The 23,366-nt window shown below is 46.2% G+C and overlaps 1 protein-coding gene across 9 annotated transcripts in view; it reads left to right on the top strand.

Annotated features, from left to right (window-relative positions):
* Phactr1 (phosphatase and actin regulator 1) overlaps positions 1-23,366 on the top strand; it is a 422,199-nt gene that overhangs the window by 375,436 nt on the left and 23,397 nt on the right. For all 9 annotated transcript variants that reach the window (XM_041632673.1, XM_041632675.1, XM_041632676.1 and 6 more), the window contains 2 exons: positions 7,813-8,060; positions 9,645-9,801. In XM_041632673.1, coding sequence (XP_041488607.1) covers positions 7,813-8,060; positions 9,645-9,801 — 405 coding nt within the window. The remainder of the gene's footprint in view (positions 1-7,812; positions 8,061-9,644; positions 9,802-23,366) is intronic.

Raw genomic sequence — 23,366 nt, 5'->3', positions numbered from 1 at the left:
CCTCAGATAGTCATTTTCCTGCCACTCAAATAGCCATGTATTTTCAAGGAATCACACTCTAGTCTCTAAAAATTTAGTACTGGAAATTACTAAGATATTGGCCCTATTTTAATAACTCATAAAGAAATTAATGTGGAAATATCAGCCAGTGGCTGGGGTCATTCATCAGAAGGTCCCCTTCCAAGAGAGCTTCCAGACATCCCTTTGTCTCCATCAAATGGCAATAGGCTGGTGGATAGAAAACCCTGTCACCTACCACCCATGAGTGGGGAATTACATGCTAATGAACATCTCCATGGCACACATAAAGAAATGAGGGCAAGTTGTAAAACTGAAAGCCGGTGTCATGGGCTGAGAAGATAGCTTGGCCTTGCAAGCTTGAGGACCTGACTTCAAGTGACACAGAGTAGATTGGGCGTAGGTCAGGCTGATAATTCCAGTGCTGGGAATGAAGAGAGAGGCAAATCTTTGGGGTCTGCTAAGCAGTCCTCCTGCCTTATTTGGTGAGTCGCAGGACACTGAGAGTCTCTGTCTCATCCAACTGGAAGACTCTTGAGGAACAGCAGCTAAGGTTGTGGCTTCTACACACCCACATGCACACACACACACCTGCACAAATACATGCTTGTGCACATCAAAAAAAAAATCACTATTTTAAAGCCTTCATCTCCCTAAAAGTTTGGGGGGGATAACTGTGACATCATTCCTAAAGAAAAATGTATTCTAAAGGGATGTTGCCTTCTGGCATGCATCTGTGATTAAAACGGACTAAGAAGATATTCATCTCCCTCAAAGGATAGAGAAAATTTATTACCCACAAATATGACATGGAAAATGAAGTTAAGCTCTCGCAGGAATGCGCTGTAATTTCACCAGGGTGAGTTACAAAGAAGAGTTTGCAGAGGGGGGGAGAGCAATCAGCCCTTTTCCTCTCAGAGACCAAAACCGTGTGAGAAATTATGACACAAATTGCAGAGCCTGAGGCTGAAGAATGACGGAAATAGCCACCGAAGCCCAAGAAAACAGTTCATCAGCTTCGTTTTAAGAAAGCGAGTGCGCACGTTGTGCGGTGGTCCAGGATTAGCTGCTAAGAAGTGCGCCATGCGAGCATTTGTTTCCCGTTGGACTTTAGTCAGCAGGAAGCTGCTCCCTAAATAGGCTAGGGTCCTCAGCCTTCCTGAGTAAAGGATGTATTTTGAGTTCTTTTTTCCAGAAGTTGTCACGGATTTAAATGAATTCATTTTTTTCTACCTGTCCTCTGTCCTGTTAGGGACCAATGATCCATATTTCTGAAACTCTCTGGCATTTGGTATTCGATGAAATCGTATTTATACACAGGCTGACCCATAGCCTACCCCTTCCCGGCATTCTCCATTCCTCACGCGGAAATTAGTCTTGGTATTTCTACCTAACGTTGTCTCTCCGTTTCTGCGAGTGTCTTAGGCCGTGCTTGACTGTGTGAGCAGTTGTGGTACCAGAAAGAGGAACATGGAGCCAAGCAGTTGTGGGTCAATCACTAGCTGGACCTCCTGGTCTTCGATTCCTCCTCAGTTCAATGGAGGGAGATGCTTTCTGACCTCAAGCTGCAAGATCAGGGCGAGATGGATCCTGGTGATTTTTATATGCTAATGCTTGTAGACAGACTTTTTTTTTTTCAGAAACACCAACAGGTCATCAAAAAACTAATCGTTACAATATATCCATCAATGGTGTGTTAGTGTGTGTGAATGGTGGGAGGTGCAGGGGTGTCTGTCTCTGTGTGTGTTGTTTGTGTTGAGTTCTCTCTCTCTCTCTCTCTCTCTCTCTCTCTCTCTCTCTCGGGCAGGCTTCAGACTTTTGCATTCTGGGTTTATAAGCATGTCCCATCACTTGGATGCTTTCTTATTTTTTGACCTGAAAAATCTTCCTTGACAATGGTTACCAAGAGAATCACAAACTAAACAGTCAGGCCTTGGGATCAGGCAGGATCCCTACTAAAGTGAGCACAGTAATTGAGGTGCATATTCTCCTTGGGAGCACACTTTCCTTTCCATCCTCTTGAGGCTATAACAAGATCCAGTGGGTAGAAGTCAGAGGCAATAGTAGATCTTCCGCAATGCTCGGGACAGTTCCCAATGCAAAGAATTGTCTTGTTCAAAATGTTAATCTCTCTGTACAGTTCTTTCCCTTATGTGATGAGAATTCTGTTTCTGTCTTTATCTAACCCATTGATAAAGGTGCTAGCCAACCTGTGATACTCAGAGCCTCACAGTAGACCAGTAGATGACCTCCTAAGAATCACAAAAAAATCTCTTAATTAATACCCTTCGAGTATGTATATCAACCACATACAAGTGCACCCAAATATCTAGTAAGCCCATGTTTCTTTTATTCTGCAGAAGCTATAATCAACTACTAGGTGTTCAATTTGTTTCTGGCATGGTGATAGCCACCAGTCACAAACATCAGTAAAATGTGGCCCCTGGTCATCACGGAGCCCACACCCTTGGAGAGAGAAAGTGCTAGGCAGATCTTTTGTTATTGACAGATACCTGGGGAGAAAGTTTCTGATGGTTACCTTCATTTTCAACTTGCCTGGTTTTAGAATCGTCTAGATGACTGAGTGGGCAGACCTATGATGTGTCTGTAAGGGGGTTTCCAGAGAGGATTGGCTGATGGGGAAAGGCCCACCTTGCAGATCAGTTAAATTATCCTGTTGGCTAAGAACTAAGCATAAAGAGGAAGGGAAGAAGCTAGCCATGTATTTATATATCCATATTCATTCGTCCCCCCTCCCCACTCAAAGTCAATTTCCGTCTGTCTGTCTCTGTCTATCTCTGTCTTTCTCTGTATCTCTCTGGCTCTGCCTCTCCCATTCCCAGTCATCCATAAAATGAGTTCCTCTCCTCTGCTAATCTCTCCACCACTGTGATGTCCTACCTGAGCAGATGAGGCCAAGAAACCATGAACAGACTAAACCCTCTGAAGCCAGGAGCCCAGAATATATGCTCCCTCCGTTAAGCTGTTTTTATCAAGTATTTTGTCATCATGATGGGAAAAGTAGCTAGTATACAGTTTAAGGGAGCACACACTGTGGTCCAGTGTTAGAAGTTTTGGTTCATGGTGGACTGAACTCATGTCTGAGAGTGGAGACAACGCTGAACATCACAGGGGTGTGAACATGGGGCAGACAGTGTTGACTTAATAGCAACCTGAGAGCAGAGAGAATGGCAGCCAGGAAGGGACTAGGGCAAGAGAGCTTTCAAAGATACTCTCCCAGGTCCCCGCTTCATCCACATACACCCCACCTTCCACAGTTCCACAATCGCCCAATAGGCAGGCTCTGCAGACTGAGTCTACGGTGGACCAGACCACTGATGAAGGTGGAGCCTTCACAATCCAGTCACTTACCCTGAAGCCCACCTCTGAACTCTGCATGAGACAGACACTAAGCTTTTAACTTCTAGAGGAGGGGCTCCATATCCTAACCACAGCAGAGGGAAAGATGGTAGGCAGATAGATGCTTATAATTTTTACAGCTGAGGGATCTCCTGTGAACATAGGCAAGGTATTTCTGGAGACGAGTAATAAATGATAAATGGGAAGGGGGGAGATGAAGATGAGCTAGGAATGTGTTGTAGAACAACAACACCGACTGGGTAGCTGTTGTGAGCTTTGCATGGATACATGGGTGGGGAGAAGAAAGGCTCAGGGAACATATGGGTTTTACTCCTCCTTGGCAATGGACATCTGGATTTAAAACAAATCTATGGAGCAACTCTATCATATAAACCAACTGAGACTGCCACTCCCCTAGGCTTCCTTTAGGGCAACATTCAGAAGGCCACGTCAATTAGATGCTGCACTTCCTGGATCTGTCTCTTGGCCATGGATGGGCTGGCTCACACTCTGCTAACCGCATCTTCCATTTGTGTTGCTGCTTTTGAAGACTTGAGAATCAAAGTTCACATGAGCTTTTTAGAAAATTTCCCCACCATGTGTGGAGAGTGGACACACTGAGTATGTTTTGAAATCTTCTGGAACATCATTTCTGTAATTAACGGAGCGGGGGGGCGGGGGCTCTCATTTAAGGCCATGTTAACAGGGTCAGCTAGCACCACCACCCAAAAAGCATGATTTACACAATTTTGCACTTGAGAAAGTTGAGACTCAGACACTGAATAGCTTGCCCAATATCAAGAAGAGAGAACATGGGGAAAATAGAGACTCAGATCTAAGTCTTGATTCCCCCAGGAGGAGTCCCATGATGACCTTCTAGCCTCCTTTCCTCTCACTTCCTTCTCCTCTTGCCCTCCCAAGATTCTCCACAGGTTTTGTCTTCCTCTCAGCACCTTTCCTGGCATATGCTTGGCATTCAGTAGATAATCAGTACATAATTCAGCAGATAATTTATGGAGACAGGCTCTCACTATGTAGACCAGGCGAGTTTGGAGCTCTCGCTCTTCCTGCCTCAGTTTCCCAAGTGCTAAGATCACAGTGGCAAACAGTATTCCCCACCCTCAGCATGGATACTGATTAGCAAAATATGCCCAGACATTTTGATAGATTCTTATAGATTCCTGGAAAACATTATTCCTGCTTTTGCAAACAGGCATTCTAGAACACGATAGGCAGAAAGATGAAAGATGCTTTAGGAAGGAAACCTGCCAGTATCAGTTTCCAGTTGGGTTTGTAATGTCTCTTTGAGGCAGTTGTCAATCACCTATAAGGGGGTCCCTATTTTGCAATGCTGGTAGAGTAATTCTTTACACTCATCAATGCAGCTAGGTTTCCTCCTGTGGAATCCTGCTCTATTCCTGATCGCACAGAAATCACAGCCCCCTTCTTTATCGCAGACCACACCCGTCTTAGTCACTTTTCTATGGCTGTGAAGAGATACCTTGACCAAGGCAACTTGCAGTCAGGACTTAGCAGTTCCACAGGGTTACAATCTATGGCCATGATGGCAGGAAGCATAGCAACGGGCCAGTAGGCAAGCGGGCAGGCTGGCACGGCACTGGAACAATAGCTGAGAGCTCACGTCATTATCCACAAGCTGGAGCCAGAGAGGGAGCCAAGTGGGAATGGGATGAACTCTTGAAATCTCAGAGTCCATTCCCAGGGCCACACCTCCTCAAATAAGGCCATGCTTCCTAATCCTTCTGACCAGCTCTACCAACTAGGGACCAAGTATTCAAACATACAACCTATGGGGCCCATCCTCATTCAAACCACCACACTGCCTCCAAGGTTGAGTTTCCTTTATTCCCTTTTCTTCTTCCTTTTGCGTTCGCTTTGGAGCTTGCCTGCCTTAAGGCATTCTTGTTTTCTTGCTTCCAACATTTCTTCACACCAAACAAGAGCACCTGTTATCGGCTTCCCATCCCTAACTCCCAGATGTCTATCCTGAGCTCTGTGCCTTTTAGGAACCATGCTAATTGAATTACGAAAGCAGAGAGAAGGCAAGGGTGGAGCTAAACAAAGTCACAGAATTACATTTTCGTCTCTGCCACTAGCACCCCCCCCCCCACACCTCATGACACCCAAGAAAGATACCTAGGCACAGCTGGAATTTAGCTACTGTCTTTGCTCCATAGGGAATGCTGCCTTGGAGGGCAAGGCAGGAAGGTGCCCACTCAGTCCAATTTGGGGTTAAACATTGTATTTGTCTCCCTGGAGACCAGCTATCATGTGTTCTACCTACCTCCTGCTCCCTCTGCTGTTTCTCTGCGATTAGCCGGGAAATGGGCCATCTCAAACTACTAATCTCTAATAAAACACTACACTTTTTGTAAATACGTGATTTTTGTCCCATTGAGTAATTGTTGTTTTTAAGCTGATTTAGTCCATTGCCTTGAACATCGTAGCTCATGTGGTGTTAACTGGATTTCCCATTTGTGTCACTGAAGACTTATGTGGAAAATACAAAGAGAAAAAGCCGCCCTTTGGAAGCAGTGAAAGGAAGGAAGTTAATTGAATTTAAATTAGACACAGCAATAACTTAAAACATAATTGAAAGCTTCAAAGGAAACACGTGTTTTCTTACAGCATAGTAAGATTCCTGTAGGATGAAATATTTTAGCGTAAAGCTTTGATATACCTTCACAATCTATTTGCTTATGAATGTCAAATACTTTGTGATATAAAAGTATATTGTTTCCCATGTTCAGAAATCCTTACAATTGCATACAAGTTCTATTTTTGATGATACTAAAAAGGAACAAAAGTTTTACCTTTTTTACCAGTTTTACCAGGGATGTGTGTCCACGGTAGGGGACTAGCATTTGTGAGGTCTTGGGTTCAATCCCCAATGCTAGATAAAAAGAGTAGGAGGAGAAAGTGGAACGAGGGAGGGAGGAAGGAAGAAAGAGGGAGGATGGAAAGAAAGAAACAATGACATGTTTCAACCTCCATATTCCCATTATTTTTGCTGGGCTTCATACAGAAGGACTCTAAGTTGCTTTGAGATCTTCACAAAGCTTCTATCTGGACACTGCAAAGACGTACATTTTCCAATTGTCTAATAGTGGATGCTTTAGGCATCCTTTTATTTGAGAATGTATTAAATCTGCATTGATTTTGAGAGCATCATTCTTATAAAACCAGTTACAAAACCGGCCAAGGGGTGGGGCAGGAAGTTAGGCTAATATTCCCTGTGACGGTCTGCTGGACCCTGACCTTCCTCTAGGTGGCCCGTGACCATGTCCACCTTGATATCCCAGCACAGGACTCAGCCTTTTACTCGACCTCCTAGCTCTCCTCTTCCTCTACATCTCATCTGGACCATTTCAAACCATGCTCCACTCTCAGTTCTGCCTCTGCTCTACGTTGCTTTTGTTTTAAATTTAAAAGGTTTTTTTTTTCATTTTGCACACCAACCACAGTTCCCCCTCCCTCCCCTCCTCCTACCTCCCCTTCTCCACTCCCATCCACTCCTCAGAAAGGGTATTATTTCCCATGGGGAGTCAACAAAGTCTGGCATATCAAGTTGAGGCAGGACCAAGCCCCTGCCCACTGTATTGAGCTAAGACTGCAAGCAATAGAGGAGAGGATGCTTGAATTGGCCTTCCCCAGTGGTCAGATTGATAGTTACCCTAATTGTCATCATAGAATCCTCATCCAGTAGCTGATGGAAGCAGGTGCAGGGATCCACTGGGCCTAGCTCCCGGAGTTTAGTCCAAGAGTGGGAGGAGCTATAATATGAGCAATGGGGTCAAGACCATGATGGGGACACCCACAGAGACAGCTGACCCTAGCTGGTGTGAGCTCACTGACTCTGGACTGACAGCAGGAGAACCTGCATAGGACCAAACTAGGCCCCCCGAATGAGGGTAACAGTTATGTGGCTTGGGCAGTCTGTGAGGCCACTGGCAATGGGACCATAATTTATCCCTAGCACACGAACTGGCTTTTCATAGTCCATTTCCGATGGAGGGGTGTCTCGCTCTACATAGGTTTTAAAAGCTAGATCCTCACTTACTAGCTCACTTGAGATCAAGTTAATCCTTACCCCAGTTAGGATGAGGGTGGGTTGCAGAGGAGCTCCGCTTTAACTGGTTCAAAGTGCGCCACCTAGTGGCTATAAATTGTTGTGCACCTAGCACCAGCACCAGCACCATGCATCCAGGGTTCTTATTCCAGGCTACTGCCTCCATCAGGAAAGTTCTGTCCTACGAGGACGAGCTATAGGTTGGGCAACAGGAAGGGCAGCAGCTCAGCTTGCCTAGGGGAGCTTTGCCTAGGAGAGTGGGACAGCTGAACTCTAAAGCAGCTCCAAAACCTGAACGAAACACGTTGGTGGAGGTGAATTCCCTTTGTTTTCTCTTTACGCAGCTCCGAGCAGCGAGTCCCCTGTTCCACTTCTTACCACAGCTCTGGTTTGCACTCGAGCGACAGTGTCTCAAAAGCAGGACCCATGGGCCTTCCGGAAATAAGACAAGTGCCAACCGTTGTGATCGAATGCGACGACAATAAAGAGAATGTGCCTCGTGAGTCCGACTATGAAGACTCATCCTGCCTGTACGCCCGGGAGGAGGAGGAAGAGGAGGAGGAGGATGACGAAGATGCTGCATTGTACACCAGTACGTGTGGGCAGACGTTCCGGGGGGCGGGGGGATCATGGTACCGTAAACACAGTGCAGAATGGCTGCCTAAATATCTGCTCTTACCTGAGCCCTAGCAGGACAGCTCACGTGATCTCTTAAGGCCCCGCTTCCTTAGCAATAGTAAGAGAGAGAATAACTATTACCCATCCAGCTTCATAGCGATACACATTACACCACTACTGTATTGCCTCCTACCTGTCTTGGTTAATTTCAAACAACAAGGGATCGGGGGAGGGAGAGCTGGAAAATCTGTTCCATGTGTGTAAACCTAACCACTGTGTATTTGACATATTCAAGTTCAAGTACACCTTGCATCAACTTTAGAAAACCTGAATTTAAACTCTCTGTTGGAGACCTTTAACTATTTTAAGAAATAGAGGAAGCAAGTTGCTAATCTATCACTCCGGCCATAAATAACAGATTTAATGGTGTTAGGATAGCTATAGCTGACTTGGAGCTAATAAAAGTGAATTTATCCTAACAGCTGCTGTTTGTTGACTATATAGTGTGTTCCCAACAATGAGCTAAGATCGTGTTCTCATATTTCTATCTTAAAACATTCTCGGGGCATCAACATGGTCCCATTTTACTGGTAAATGGAGATGTTGGGGAAGGAAGAACCATAGAGATGCTCTCAGAGGCTGCAAACACCCACCAGTAGAAGGGGGCAGCCGCCAAGTCGATTGCATGAGAGTAGAAGATTCTGTGCCAGAGCTTCTCAGCTTAGCACTGTTGGCTTTTGGATCACATCACCCTCCGCTGTGAAGGTGGCCCTGAGCATTGCGATGTGAATAGCAGGCTCCATGGTCTCCACCAGCTGAATGACAGTACCAACCTCTTGACTGCCACCTCGCCTTTAACACACAAAAATACCTCCTGCTTCTCACTAACGTGCAAAATCATCTAGTTGAAGCCACAGGTGTATAGCAGACCTGGGTGCTCAGAAACCTAGGTGTTCGAAAAAAAGAGCAATCTCAGACTGTTGCTCAAATCCCAGTCTCCAACCCTGCTCTCACCCCAAGTGGCCCCACCTTGACCACACAGCGTTATTAACACCTCCTTCTGTACGTCCTGAACTCCGGGTAACTGCTCTTGTCTATCTCCTGAGGGTTCCTAGCGTCCATGTCACCAGTGACCATATGCAGATATGGATTCCCACAAGCCTGCCCCCTGTGGGCATGTCCGGTGCCCTGGCAGCAACCCTCCTCTATGAGGTCTTTCCTAGCTGCTGAGACCCCTGTCATCCCTGCTCCTCTTCTCTCCTGGCACCACACAGCAAGGAGGTCCTGTCCCCCTTTGTGGTGTTGCCACATGCTGGGGATTTCTGAAGGGAGAGACCCAGTCACAGGCTGCCCTTCCCTCCCAATGTGTCCCACGCTGTGTGAGGTGACTGAAGTCCAAGCGGCAGCAGTGCTAGGAACTCAGACTTCAGTGTTCTTGGGTATTAAGCCCTTAGCGTCTGTCTTCCCACCTTTTGCTTCCTAGCCCACCTTGCTTGGCCTCATGGGCATCCAGGCGGATGGATGTCTCTGTTAATTGACTGATATCTCCCTCCCACAGGCTCTCTGGCCATGAAGGTCTGCAGGAAGGACTCCTTAGCCATCAAACTCAGCAACAGGCCCTCCAAACGAGAGCTGGAGGAGAAGAACATCCTCCCCAGACAGACCGATGAGGAGAGGTTGGAGCTCAGACAGCAGATTGGCACCAAGCTCACCAGGTAGGAAAGCAGCCCTCCTGCCCTGCTGACCCCAGGACAGGCTCTGTGGCTACAGTAGACATACAGTAGCCGCCATCTCCAGCCTGCTCATTGGTGTCTCTTAGCAACTTACTTACAAAGCTGGTGGATAGCATCTTATTTTGTCCCTAAGATTGCTTTTAGTCTCTCCACTTCAATAAGTCAAATCTTGGAGAGTTCCCTTGATTCAAAGGTTAGAAGGGGGAGGACTGTATGTAAGGAGTTGTGGTTTGGTTAACTATGGAGACAACAAGCACACTCTTCTGTTATGCAGTCAAATGTTTGGTAGTGATGCCTCATTGCTACTCTAGGATGCTTCTTGAATGTTGTATGTATGGTTATTAAAGACATAGGTGTAGCTTTGTATTGTAGTAATATCTTAAACTCTTGTGGTAGGTTTGTCATCTAAGTCTAACTTTACATATTAATGGGTAACATTTATTAAATGCTTGCTATTTGGGCATGCTTCTAAGTATTTCATATTACATATATTAAATCATTTTTCTTTGAATTTCCTCTAAAATAGGCCTGTTAGTGCTCAATTTACAGTTGAGGACATCAGGCTTAGAGAACTTTAGTTACTGTCTTGGTTACTTTTCCATTACTGCATATTACTATATATAAAGCTTCTTTCTCATGATTAACTTGGTTTCTTCCTGGACGGTGTTGTAGTAATGATACAGGGATGTGTGAAATAGTCAACGCTGATAAGATTTGGCCTTGTATAACACAATATTCTAATGTGGAGAACAAAAACATGAGAACGACATATATACATCTTCTTATGCACTTGCTATCTTACTACCTCTGTGTGTGTGTGTGTGTGTGTGTGTGTGTGTGTGTGTGTGTGTGTATCATCATCTTCCCAAGGAGAAACTGTGCCCAGTCTTTCACACAGCCACATCCCACCACCATAATACTCTGATCATAAAACTCAGAAGGGCAAGAGACATGGCTGTCCGTGTTTGGAAAGTTCTCCGTATTCAAACCTTTGTCCAAGACATTCTCCTTCTTCCAACACTTCTTCCTTTCCAAAACATAAATACTGCTGGGAATTTATGAGAGCCACTGAAGACCGACCATGGTGTTTGTCTCATAAGATGAGCAGGAAAGGAAGCTTATTATAGCCTGATGGTTTTAATAACATAAGAAAAACAGTGCAACAACCCAAAAATAACTGAGGGACAGTGAACCGAGTGCTGTGAGTCAATTTCTGCAGAATCTTCCAGGCTGGAAGTACAGTGTCTACCTAAAAAGCATGATTATTATTCTCTCGTTAGGGTTTGAGTGTAAAGTATCCCCTACAGACACGAGTGTTTGAATTCTTGGTCTCCAGGTGATGTGCTATTTAGGAATGTTGCAGAAGGCTTAGAGTGGGTGGGACCTAGCTGTAGGGAATGGGTTGCTGAGGGTCATAGCCTAGTTCCAGCTACATCTCTGTGCTTCCTGCTCCACTGAGGTGGGAGGAGTCCCACGATGGGAGGAGTCCTGCGATGGGGCGAGTTCCAAGGTAGAGACCCTCAACCATGACCTCAGCAGTGCTTCCCTGCCTGTAGTTTGGAGCCAGTGAAACCCTTCCTCCCCTTAGCTGCTTCTGTCAGGCATCTTGTCCCAGGGACAGGAAAGTCACCAGTGCAACTTCCGGTAGCATTGCCTTGCAGGCACTTTGGAGCAACTGTTCCTGACTCAGTCAAGAAATCATCAGGATTCCTTTGATGATAAGTGACTGAGTCAGCCAGGGCTGGAGAAGTTAGAGATGGGACCACGGACGAGAAGGTCCGCATTGTAGATGCTCAGGGTTCCAGGATAGTGCAACAAGGGCAGGCGTGAACAAGCCTGTCACCTGGGGCGTGGGAGAGAGACAGTAGAACTTCTACTTTCGTCGTTTCCTTATTTTCAGTTTCTTCATTTATACCTCATTTTAATGGCTTGGCACGTTCATGAAGTAGTTCCTGTTTAATTGTTACCATGAATGGATAGTATACACACAGTCATGCATGGTGGCCACACACTTGGAATCCCAGCTCTTAGGAGATGGAGGCCTGGAGGTAGGAAGATCAGAAGTTCAAAGTATCATTCTTGACTACATAGCAAGTTCAAAGCTAACCTAGGCTATATTCAGTCCTATCTAATTAGCTAGGTAGGTAGATAGATACATGAATATATACATTTATACATACATACATAGATGGCACATGCGGGGGACGTGCTGAGACTTTTATTGATAAGAATGTTTAAAACCCATTGGTCTAGGGGTCTCTTATCCAAGCCATGTGAGCAATACTTTTCACCCCAGTAGTCCCTAGTCAAGTGACTATAGAGACCTCGGGACATTCCCTCCCTCCAACCGAGACCAACCCCCGTGTGGAAGTCCATGCTACGTTCTCTCTGGGTGTCTTCTAGGGAGCTTGGAACTTGATCCCTAGGAAGAGGTCACCTTGACTGTGAAATCTTAGCTGTTATATTTTCTTCAAGAACCAGCTTTTCTTCATCTCCTCACTGACATGATGTTCCACTCCCACGACTCAATTTTTTAACTTTGAATCTAATTTAACACTTCAGGAACATTACCATAAAAAAATGAGACATAGAGCCAAGCTTCTTAAAGTTCATAGGTAGGGTGCCCTGTCAGAGTGGTCCCCTGAGAAAAAGATAGCATGTTTCTTCCCTTCTGTTTCTAGTTTTGGGGGAGGGGGGCTCATTGATTGAAATGACTACTTTCGGGACCACTGCCAAGTGGGGTTGTCAGGAACAAAGGAACTAAACCACTGAAACATGAACTGACTCTGGCCACAAAAATCCAGTGCCTCCAGGCCCTTGGGGGACTGCCAGCATTCCAGCTATGCCAACAGAGAATCCACAGACTTAGCCTTGCTCATGGTCATCTGTGCCATTTGGATCAGATGGGGAGAGAAACCTGTGAAGAGTCAGAAAGCAAGGGGCCTCACAGTAACCACAGGAGCGTCTATTCCACATCCATCTTGGCAGTAGATGAGGGCTAGAACATTCTGCCTCTCTTCTTGCTTAAAATACCTCCTCAAGGTCAGTGGAATGGCTTAGCATGTGAAGGCGATTGTTGCTAAGTTTGACAACCTGAATTCAATCCCGAGGACCCACGTTGTTGAAGGAGAGAGCTGTCGCCCACAAACTGCCTTCTTATATCTCCTTCTGCATACCTCGGCATGTCCCCTGCCCCCGACACGCACACAATAAATGTAAATTTTTAACAACAAAAAACACCACCGCCCATTTAGAGATCCACTGTCTGCTTCATTGCCATCATGGTTGACCAGAAGTTTTTTCAGCACCAACCAGAGTATCAGGAGACACGGAGAGGCCATACTTGTAACTGGACACACCTGTGTTAGAAGCTCTGGGAATGGGGAATGTTTGAGTTCGGAAAGGGGCTTTCTCCTTATAGGATCCTTTCCCTGCACTGAACATGGCCCCTGCTAGAAACCTTTGCCTGTTTATCTTCCCCATGATCAAAGGAAGACGCTGGCTCGGTTTAAGCCATGAGGAGTACCTGTTTGCTGGAGGTGCTGTGACAAGGTGTCTCCAGTTGAGTAGTTTACACAGTAGAAACATCTTGTCCCCAGCTCTGGAGACTGGCAGTCTGAGAGTAAGCTGGGTTGACTCCTGCAGGCTGACTGCAGGGTGGAAGCCTGTGGCTCTGCCGGTTTCCATTCATCTCTCCCCTACTCAACCCACGTCCACTAGTGTGCTGGAAATTTGGGGCAGTTCCTTGATTTTGTTTTTACAGCCATCTTTGCCTTCAGTTCCACGTGGCATTCTCCCTAGGTGGGCTTTCATCTGTAAAAGGACAGAAGCTGTGTTGGACTAGAACCTATCCTAATAGCCTTGTGCAGAATCGGTTCCCTCTATAGAAGACCTTGGTTTTATTCTCCAAGGTTCTGAGGCTTAGGGCTTCAACATATAAGTTGGCAGAATACAGAATTCATCTCAGGGATACTTAGGGAAGCATAAAACAGCTCTAGAAAAGGGACCATGACCTCAAGTGCATGTGAGGACAGAGAGATATTGTATAGAAGGGAAGCAGGCAGTTACAAGATGGTCAGCAGAGAGAGTTGGAGCTAGGGTGGGATGAAAAGCCCCTTACATTAAGGAGCCCTCACTATTGAGATGAAGCCTCCTGTTGTATTGAAGAAATGAAAGGCTATTTTGTTGTCTCTTCTAAAAGAAAAAATGTGAACTATGAAGATAAAAATGCCAGGTTTTAGTCAGTTTTTCACTACTACAAGAAAAATTCCTGAGATAATAAGACGACAAAATGATTTGTTTTGAGTTTTCAGACTGTGGTCCATTGGCCCAGGAGCACTGGCTCTGGTGGCACACGATGGAAGGCTCGTCAAAGCAGAGAGCACATGGGAAAGCAAAGCTTCTCCCCTCGTGGCAGCCATAGAGAATAGAAAAAGGAATTGTCCCATAGTTCTCCTTAAAGGCACACCCTAAATGACCTAAGAACCTCCCACTAAGATCCACCTCTCAGCGGTACCATTGTCTCTCAGTATCTCCAACAATACTACCAGAGGGGAACCAAATCTTTAGCCATGGTCAGTGACAGACATTTCTCCGCCCCATGGCTATTTATATACCAAATGGTATTTCTGTAGCCTGAACTTAGCCCGAGATCCCTATCTCAGTCCTGGACCACTTGGTTTTAATCTTGGACCTGGCAGCTATGTTCTATTTGCCTAGTATCCACAAGGCCTCTGAATCCATTACCATGTTTATGTGGTAACTACACAAGAATAGCCTGTGTCAGGAATGCAAACATAAGCCTGTTTCTATGTGCATCTGTAGCAATTTCAAGTTAACATGTGAAGGGTGCAGACTGACCTGGGTATTCTTTGTTGAAAGTCATCCTAAGGATGTCATTCCACGTTCCTGAAAACAATATCACTTCTAACTTGCTGTGCTTCAGGGATTCAGTCAGAAGAGTCTGAGGACAGTGGCAGGTGTCAGCTGGAGGCGTGTACGTTAGATAAAGATGTTGGCTGGCAGAGCCGCACTGCTCTCTGATCCTTGCCTCTCACCAGCCCAGGAGTTAGGAGCTGGAGTTAGAGCTCTTCCCGGTGGTGACAGCTTAAATCTCTACCAAAGCCACAGAAGTAAGCACTGAGCACCAAGGGTCAGGGCAGACTTAGCACCCTATGGGAAAAGTTCATTTCTCCCTGAAAACTGCTTCATAAGGGCTCACTGTCATGACCTGAGGAGCTGCCTTCTTTGTGTTTGCAAAGGGGCCCGGCAAAACAGATATGGGAGATGGGAAAACAGTTCTCTGGTTTTCTGCATGAAGCCTCGCCATTTCTCTCCTATTTAAGATTGAATAATATCCCATCTACAAGGCATCCCAGATCTCTGGTTTATGCTCCAGACAGTCTTCTGTATCTTCACCATAAGCAGCATATAAAATAATCCATACTAAAGCTCGTGTGCCTTTAAGTCATGATGCAATATTCAAGGGAGAAAATTGAAACTCGTTTTTTATGCTCAGAGCCCAGGCCATAAAATACAGCAACCCCAACTTCTAAATGCAACATTCATGGTGTTTATCATCTGGTAAAATTGATGCTATAAATCCTACACTCCAGCACCTACCTCCAAAGTGGCAAACAATGTGTCACCTGGGGCCTAAGGATGAATGCTAGGTGTGAGCTAGCAGCACCGTAGGCTAGATAATTTCTTCTGTGGCAGAAACACTTTCTAAAAATAGGAGGTTCTATGGCTTCAGTTCAGCTTGAACTTAGTGTCCCTGGGTACACACCACTGTGAATCCCACTTGGGAGGAAGAAGGGAGGACAATAGACCCTTAAGTGTTACACTTGTTCCCTTGAAGGCCCGGATCATTCATCCTTGTGCCCTCTTCATCATCAGCATCTTTGTCATGGTTATTTTGGCTGTGGAGGTGGCAAGAAAGAGGATGTGCTTCGAGGAGCAAGGGAGGAATGGGAACGGGGCGCTGTTAGATCCACACAGCCTGGGTGGGGCTGGCTTGTACTAGATGTGCCGGATGGGACTGACTTATACTGGGTAGACGTGGTCCATGGATTCCGAGACCTCTTATGAACCTGAGAGGCCTGTCACCATGGTGACTCTTCACGAGGGGAGCACATCGGGATGAGCTTGACTCGACGGCAGTGTTTTACTGTGCAGCATTTGCGTTAACAGCACATGGACCTCAGCCTGGGGAGATGACTCGGTGTTGAGAGCATGGGCTGCCCTTGTCGAGGACCAAAAACTCAGTTCCCAGCACCATAGCAATTCCCAACCTCCCACAACTCCAGCTCCAAGGTCTTCTAATACAGAGACCATGGAGGAACACTGCTTACTGGCTTGCTACTCATGGCTTGCTCAGCCTTCTTTCTTAGACAGCCCAGGACCACCTGCCCAGGAGTGGCACTGCCCACAGTGGACTGGTCCTTCCCACATTAATCATTTATCAAGGAAATGTCACAAAAGACATGCCCAGAGGCCAAATCTAATAGAGGCATTTTTCAGTCAAGATTCTTACTTCCCTAGTGACTCTAGTTTGTCAAGTTGACAAAAAGCACCTAGCACATAAAGGTTCTGGCATGGAGAGCTGGGTGATGTCTATCCCAGGACCCATGGTGGGTGAACACCCCAAAGCCATGCGGAGATGCTTGCCTTCTCCTTCCCTTCCCCTACAGCTTCTTACTGAGACGCACGTGGTAAAGACCGATCTGGCGGCTGTTGGAAGGGTGGATTCTTGACTGCCTGTGTGTGCACGCATGTGTACCCGTTTGCAAGTGTGTCTGTCTGTATGACTGTGTCCCAGGAGGAGGGGAGTCGTCTGCAAGCCACACCCAGGATGGTGGGGAACAAAGCCGCATCTCTGTCAAGCACTGGAACTCTGCAGCTGTGCCCCACAGCTGCCCCAGTAGCCTGTGCATTTTTCAGTGATGCAGTCAGGGTGGGCTGCAGAAGAGCTGTCTCTGACCACTGAGAACAGATGGAGCTGTGTTTCAAAACTGCAAGGTTTTCAGAAGAAAGGGGCCATCCCTGGAGATTGTGGGTCTTCTCTTCTTCAGTTTCATGGCTTTATTGTTTTAACGTCTGGTTATTCCAGCCACATTTGAAATTTGGGGTACCAGGTTGAAGGGCACACAACTGCACTTGACTTCAGACCAAAGGGACTGGTAGACTCCTCTGGGCTGTTTTTCTGGTCTCATTTTCAAGATTTCTCTGGAGTTGGGTTAAGGGGAATCTTCTAAGACTAGCCATTATAACCCTCATTAGTTCTCAATTCTTTTTTCTCCCAAACACTGTTGAGCTGATCTCTCTTATCAGTCGGCAATCTTTCTTACTTATTCTTCACCTTAGCACATAGCAGGAAGGAAAACCTCTGACCCTTCAACTACGTGGCTAGATAAAAAGTAAGATCAGTCCACATGCAGAGACAACTCTCAGGGTTCTGGTTCTGGAGATGTATGGCTTGAAAACCTTTTGTTGTTGCCCCGGTGTGCCCTAATCAATATCTTATCTGCTCTTCCTCATCAGACCTCTATAAGGTGGCTGACACCAGAACTCTCACTCTCTATGTGAGGAAACTGGGCTAATGGATCTTAGACACCATCCACAGTGAAGAAAGGCACCTCCCAATCCCTAGGTTCACTGTTTTCTGGTTTATCTGTTAGAGCAAATTGGCAGTTAAAATTTTCTTCCCAGGCACCTATGACTTAGTAGGTAACCCTGTCGGGTGGTGGCATTCAAGAAAAAGGAACAAGACAGCAAAAAGAAAGTAAAACACTGTGTTTCCCTCCAGTGCTTCAATGAGCTTTGTAGTGTATCGGATCACACTGTCCTTAACGAACAGGAAGCTCTAGGGCCCCGACAGTAGGGCTCAGTTAAGTCACCTGGGCCTGTGTAGTGCAAGATGTCCAGTGTCATGGTCCTTGCAGCACGGTCCTTGGGCCGGTGATATCAGCCTTCCCTGAGAACTTGCTAGAAATGGACAGTCTTGGGCTTACCCCAAACTTAGAATCGAAAAGGCAAGGAGGGTCGAAAACGTGCATTTTAACAAAGCTAATTCCAGTGACAGTGAAAAGACCAGTCCAGGGCTTTGGAGTCAGAGCCGGTCTTGAATACTCTGTTCTATTGACTAGCTGACCGCGTATCAAGACTGACTTCCCAGGCTGGTCTAGAAATCAAGACCCATTGCCTCCATCTCCCAAGTGCTGAGGATGCTGAGGCATGCCAGGCAACCCTGCCAGACACCTAGTTTGAAGCCGTCAGACCAGTCCATTCTGAAAGGTTGCCTCTGTGAGGCTGTGCCTATGCATGGTAGATGACTACTGGTCAATTTCTTTGAAGGCTTCTTCAGTATCTGATAGAATAATGATAGGATTATAGCATTTTAAAACTAATGTTTGCTACTGTATCTAATACGCTTCATTTTACAGCTAAAACCAAGGCTTGCATAAGTCATGCTTCTGACAAAGTTCACACAGTAGTAAGATTAAAGGAAGGAAAAAGGAACTATTTCTTGTAATCAAAGACCTGTTAAAAAGCAATTCCTTGAACTCTTCACAGTGTAAGTTCTCACAGGCACATTTACCAGATCTTGCTTAGCCGAAACATGTAAAATAAATGCGTAAGTGAACAACATCTCCTCAAGTAGATTGCTAGGTGGGTCGTCCCAGCTGAGTCAGACACTAACCATTATAAAGGGATAAAATCACTAGAATACTTGTGAAGGCCAGATCCAAGTGTTCAACTTACTAATAGAGTGGTTACCTCACATACCCAAAGTCTTGGGTTCAGTCCCCAACACTACAGGGGAGGAAAGCATAATAATAACTTTAAAGGTCAAGGTCACTAGAGGATTCTCCACCTGGTACCTTCATTTGAAGTGGCCCATGCTAGTGATTTTGTCTTCTATAAGATAAGTAATACGTGTTCATTTGTATGTATTAAGAACTTTTTAGCTGCTGCTGGTGGCGCACGCTTTTAATCCCAGCGTTCAGGAGGTAGAGGCAGTCAGAACTCTGTGAGTTCGAGGCCAGTCTGGTCTACAAAGTGAGTTCCAGGACATCCAGTACTACACAGAGAAACCCTGTCTTGGCAAAAACAATTCTTTGTTGACCAGACTGGATGGTGCAAACCTTTAAGCAAACTTCTGTGAGTTTAAGACCAGTCTGGTCTACATAGCAAGTTCCAGGACAGCCAAGGCTAAACATAGTGAGACTTTGTATCAAAAAACCCAAAACAGAATTCTTTGCTGGAGGTTTGGGGAGAGGGTGTTTCCTGTCACCACAGAGGGTTGTAGTGCCCTTTCTTTCTCTGTCACTCACCAAGGCTGGCTTTGAGTTTAATGGGAATGATTTTTTTCCCAGCTCCGGCAACAGAGCTTACGCGTAGCACTGAGTGTTTAGATGGCAGAACTGGATGCAGCTGAAATTTAGCACCTTGGTTCTTTCTCATGTATCCCCGTGCAATTTTGTTCCCTGGCAAAAGGCCTACATCTCACACAAAATGCTAATGGGAGCGATTTATTTTATCTATCTACATTATGTTCATTTCATTCCTCCAAGAATGCCAGGATTTTCATAATAACCTTGAGAGTGTGTACGCCAAGCTAAATAGCAATGTTTAGAAAAAAATATCTAAACAAGAGAAATAGGAAAGCATCCAAACCAGCACTCGGGAGGCAGAGGCAGGCGGATCTCTGGGAGTTCGAGACCAGCCTGGTCTACAAGAGCTAGTTCCAGGACAGGCTCCAAAACTACAGAGAAACCCTGTCTCGAAAATCCAAAAAAAAAAAAAAAAAAAAGCATCCAAAAATAAAAAATGATTAGAAATGGCTTTCCCTGGAATTCTACAAAGCAAATTCTTTGAAGTCTAAGTGAGCACACTTTTATTTTAGGAAATGTGACCATGAAAATTTGATGATCTGTACCCATTGAATCATTAAAACAATAGGGTTTTTTTTTTTTTTTTCAAAATGCAAAGGCTCTTTGGCGCCTTTGGAAGGAATTGGCTGACAGATACATTGTGGGCATTGGCAGTAATCAGTGTAGTGAAAAGAGGTTTGCCTCCCATAAATTCTACCCTTCTTTTGTTTATTATTATCTTCCTTGTTTTGCCTGTCACCAAGTGCCCTCTTAGAAGATGCCAAGACAAAATGTGTCACTGAGACATCGTGAACCCATGAGCCTGCCACCTGCACATTCTTCCCTGAGAAGCCTGGTCAGTGCACTGTCTCTGTGCTTAGGTTAGTTAGCACTGCCATTGCTTATCGGGAAACATGGTGGCAGGTTGGTTCTAAAGCCCACCCTATCACAGCAGCTCAACCTGGCAGCCGCTACCCCGTTGCACCTGTCCCTGCTCTCCCTCTGCCTGCTTTCTTGGTTCATAGCTCTTAATCAGCATCCCCGTCAGGGGCCATTGCCTGTGAGGTCTGATTCTCATCACACAGCGCGAGGTTCAAGAGCAGGGCGTGCTGGGTTGTGCTCAGACAGTCCCCAGAAGGCAACCGCAAATGTGTAGAACTTCATCTGAGCAAAGATACAATAAGCCTGCCTCTAGAAGTCAAAACAAACCAACATATAATAAATAACGCTGGACCGGAAAGACAGCTTAGTGGTTAGAGAGGACCTGAGTTCAGTTTCCACACCCACATCAGGCTACTCACACATACCTGGAATTCTAGCTCCTGGCAATGACATCCTCTTCCGATCTCCTTGGACACTGGCATTTTTGTATACATTAATACACATATACACACACAGACACACACACACACACACACAACATACACTCATGCATACAAACAAAAAAAGTCTTTTTTAAAGCTTTACATTGCCGTAGATGTCAACTAAAGTATAAATTGGCATCATGAGTACGCTAGGACCGAGCTACTTGTAAGACTGTGAAGCGCTTCTGAACAGTAAGCTTTTCACTGATGTGTGGTTTTCAAATGCGCTGTTAGAGGCGCCAACTGGACTGAAGAAAACCTGAGACTTCTGTGTGCTTCTCCATCACCTTTGTTTTGTCAACAGCCAAGTCCTAAGGCAAAGGACCCGCGCGGCTACAGGAGCTAAGCCATCCCTGAAAGGCCAGTTTGTAGCCAAGGCTACCCACCATAACCCAATCCTTTAGCTGCCCCCAGGGGAGGAGCTCACAGCTGCAGCCACACCCCGACCGCTCTCCTCTGACTGCACAGCCACCAGGTAGCTAGTCTTCCTCTGGGCCAATGTGCAAGCAAGGAGCCAAAGACTGCACGTCACACTGGGAGGTGACACCCAGCACAGGGTGTGAGTGTAGAAGTACTCCATGATCAGAACAGTGTGCGGGACAAATGAGAAAAGCCAGGGCGTGAGAGCATAGCATCTTCCAGATGCTGTCTTCTTGGGTGATGTGGGAAAAGGATGCGAACCAAGGTTTCTATCCTGTGTTGTCACCTATGTCTGTAGGATTGGGAAAGGCTCACGCAACCACTGTTGGTCCTTTCTCTTTGGCCATGCTCAACCTTCTCAATCCTATGTGAAGGACCCAGCAGGAGGCACCTTTTCGATGGGGCTTAGAAACTACCACCATAATTGCCCAGCAGCTGTGCACCTCACTCTGCATTGGGGAACCAAAACAATTGGCCTCAAGTAAGCAGTTGTGGCTTCTGTGGTTGCTCTCCGGAGCTGAGGCTTCAAGGAGATAGTTTCCCAGCTTCTGTGTCTCCCTTTGAACTGGGAGCTCATGAATTACAACCCATGTGCCAAATCTATGTCTCCACATCGCCTTTGTCAAGAAACCTTTGCTGGAAGACAATCACACGTTTCATTTCCCCTTTGGCTGTGTCTGTTTCCACACTGTAGTGGCAAGTGGAGTGTGTGCACTGGAGACCATGTGGTCTCCAAAGCCTGAAGCCTTCTTTGAAGAGAGAGAGAGCTAGATGACACCATTAGGGATGTAGACTGAAGATATTGCGAGAAGCTAGCCTTGACCTCACAGTGTTCATACTGGATCCATTTAAGAAGCGAATCCGCTTAAAAGACCTACAGTAAAGGAGAAAATTCCTATTTATCTCTACACGCATGCGGATTTCTTTGTCTTCCTTTCTCTAATCACCAGAATTATCCCATTCATCTTAACTTACCAGTTCCCATCTATCTCTGAAACACCATGGAGCATAGAAATTATGGAAGCGATCGAGTCCATTTGTTTTATTGCCTGAGTAATTAGAAAACTGCACCAAGGACAACCAGGTACCCGCCAGCCCAGAAGTGTGAGTGTGAAGATGGATGGAGGAGGTGAGTCTGGTGTAGCAGAGGAACGTGGTCCTTACACGAGCAGGAGCCAGCCTTGCCACACAGACCGAGTCTGTCACTAACAGATGATCCTCACCCTGTGTTTCTAGCAGAGTGTGGCTCCTAAGCCCTGCAGGAAAAGATGGAGAGTGAGGTAGCTTGGCTCAGAAGCCAAACTCCAGTTCTAAACCATGACTCCCCTGAGTGAACGTGGAGCTGGCCTCAGAGCTCTAACCTCTGGACCGCTGAGACAGAAGCTGGGTGCCACACAGTGTGAAGGGCGCTGACAGCAACAACTGCAGCCAATTTCAAGGCATAGACAGTGGCGAGGATGTGCCTTGAACTGCCGCGAGAGAAGCTTTCTGCATTTCCTGAGTGACGGGAAATGATTGTTTTAGCCGTGCAGGTTGTGCAAGAACGTACACGCACACACATACACACACCTGTCTGTAGCGGATACATGAGACCCTGAGGATAGTCTCCTTCAGCTCTGGAGCTCACAGGCTCTGACTCAGTATACAAGTCTCTCCTGTTGATGATGGTCAACTGGGGAGGGTGGCTTCAGCGTGGAGTGGTCAGACATTCCTGCCTGCTGTGTGGAGGCTTCCGATTGCCACCTTGTCTCGGCCTCTGGGTGACCTCTGTTAAGGACACGTCAGGTCGGCACAGGGGCCCCAGTCATCATTATCCTGAGAGGAGGAGATGGCTGCCTTGACTGAGGAATGTGTGACACCGTCCCTGGGAAGGTGGTGTGTGTGTGTGTGCGTCACACCTCAGGAGTTGGCATGGCTGGCGCTTCCTGTGAAGGATGTGACAGTCGCGGGCACAGGGCTGTTCATGGAATCGGCCCAAGTCTTCCCTTGCTGCTCAGTGGGGCGGTTCAGCTGCTCCGGTCTGTCACTCCATCTGGCCTCAAGGGCTAAAGTACACATGGGAAAGAGCAAGGGTACATGCGACATATGTGTTGTTTGATATGACCACAGGGTGGGGAAATGAAAAGGGAAGGAAGGGAGTCTGGCGGGCTGACAGGCCTGTGACAGAAGCATGAAGAGCGGCCATCTCCGCTCTCAAGGGAGCTCTTTGTCCATTAGATAAACCAAGAGAAATTATTTACATGTCCCAGTCTCATTTTTATTCATTTTAAAGTTAGCAGACAAAGTAATGGGTTCAATATCGGACCTTCACACATGTTGCCTACATGTTCTTTATGAATGAAGTCTATCTCAAAGTTTCCAAAACACTCTTCATGCTTCCTTTTCCGAA

Source organism: Microtus oregoni, unplaced genomic scaffold (genome assembly GCF_018167655.1).
Source record: "Microtus oregoni isolate MIOR12 unplaced genomic scaffold, Mior012 000042F_ref0000377, whole genome shotgun sequence".
Lineage (NCBI taxonomy): Eukaryota > Metazoa > Chordata > Mammalia > Rodentia > Cricetidae > Microtus > Microtus oregoni.
Note: the sequence above shows the minus strand (reverse complement) of the source record. Positions and strands in the feature narration are given on the sequence as shown.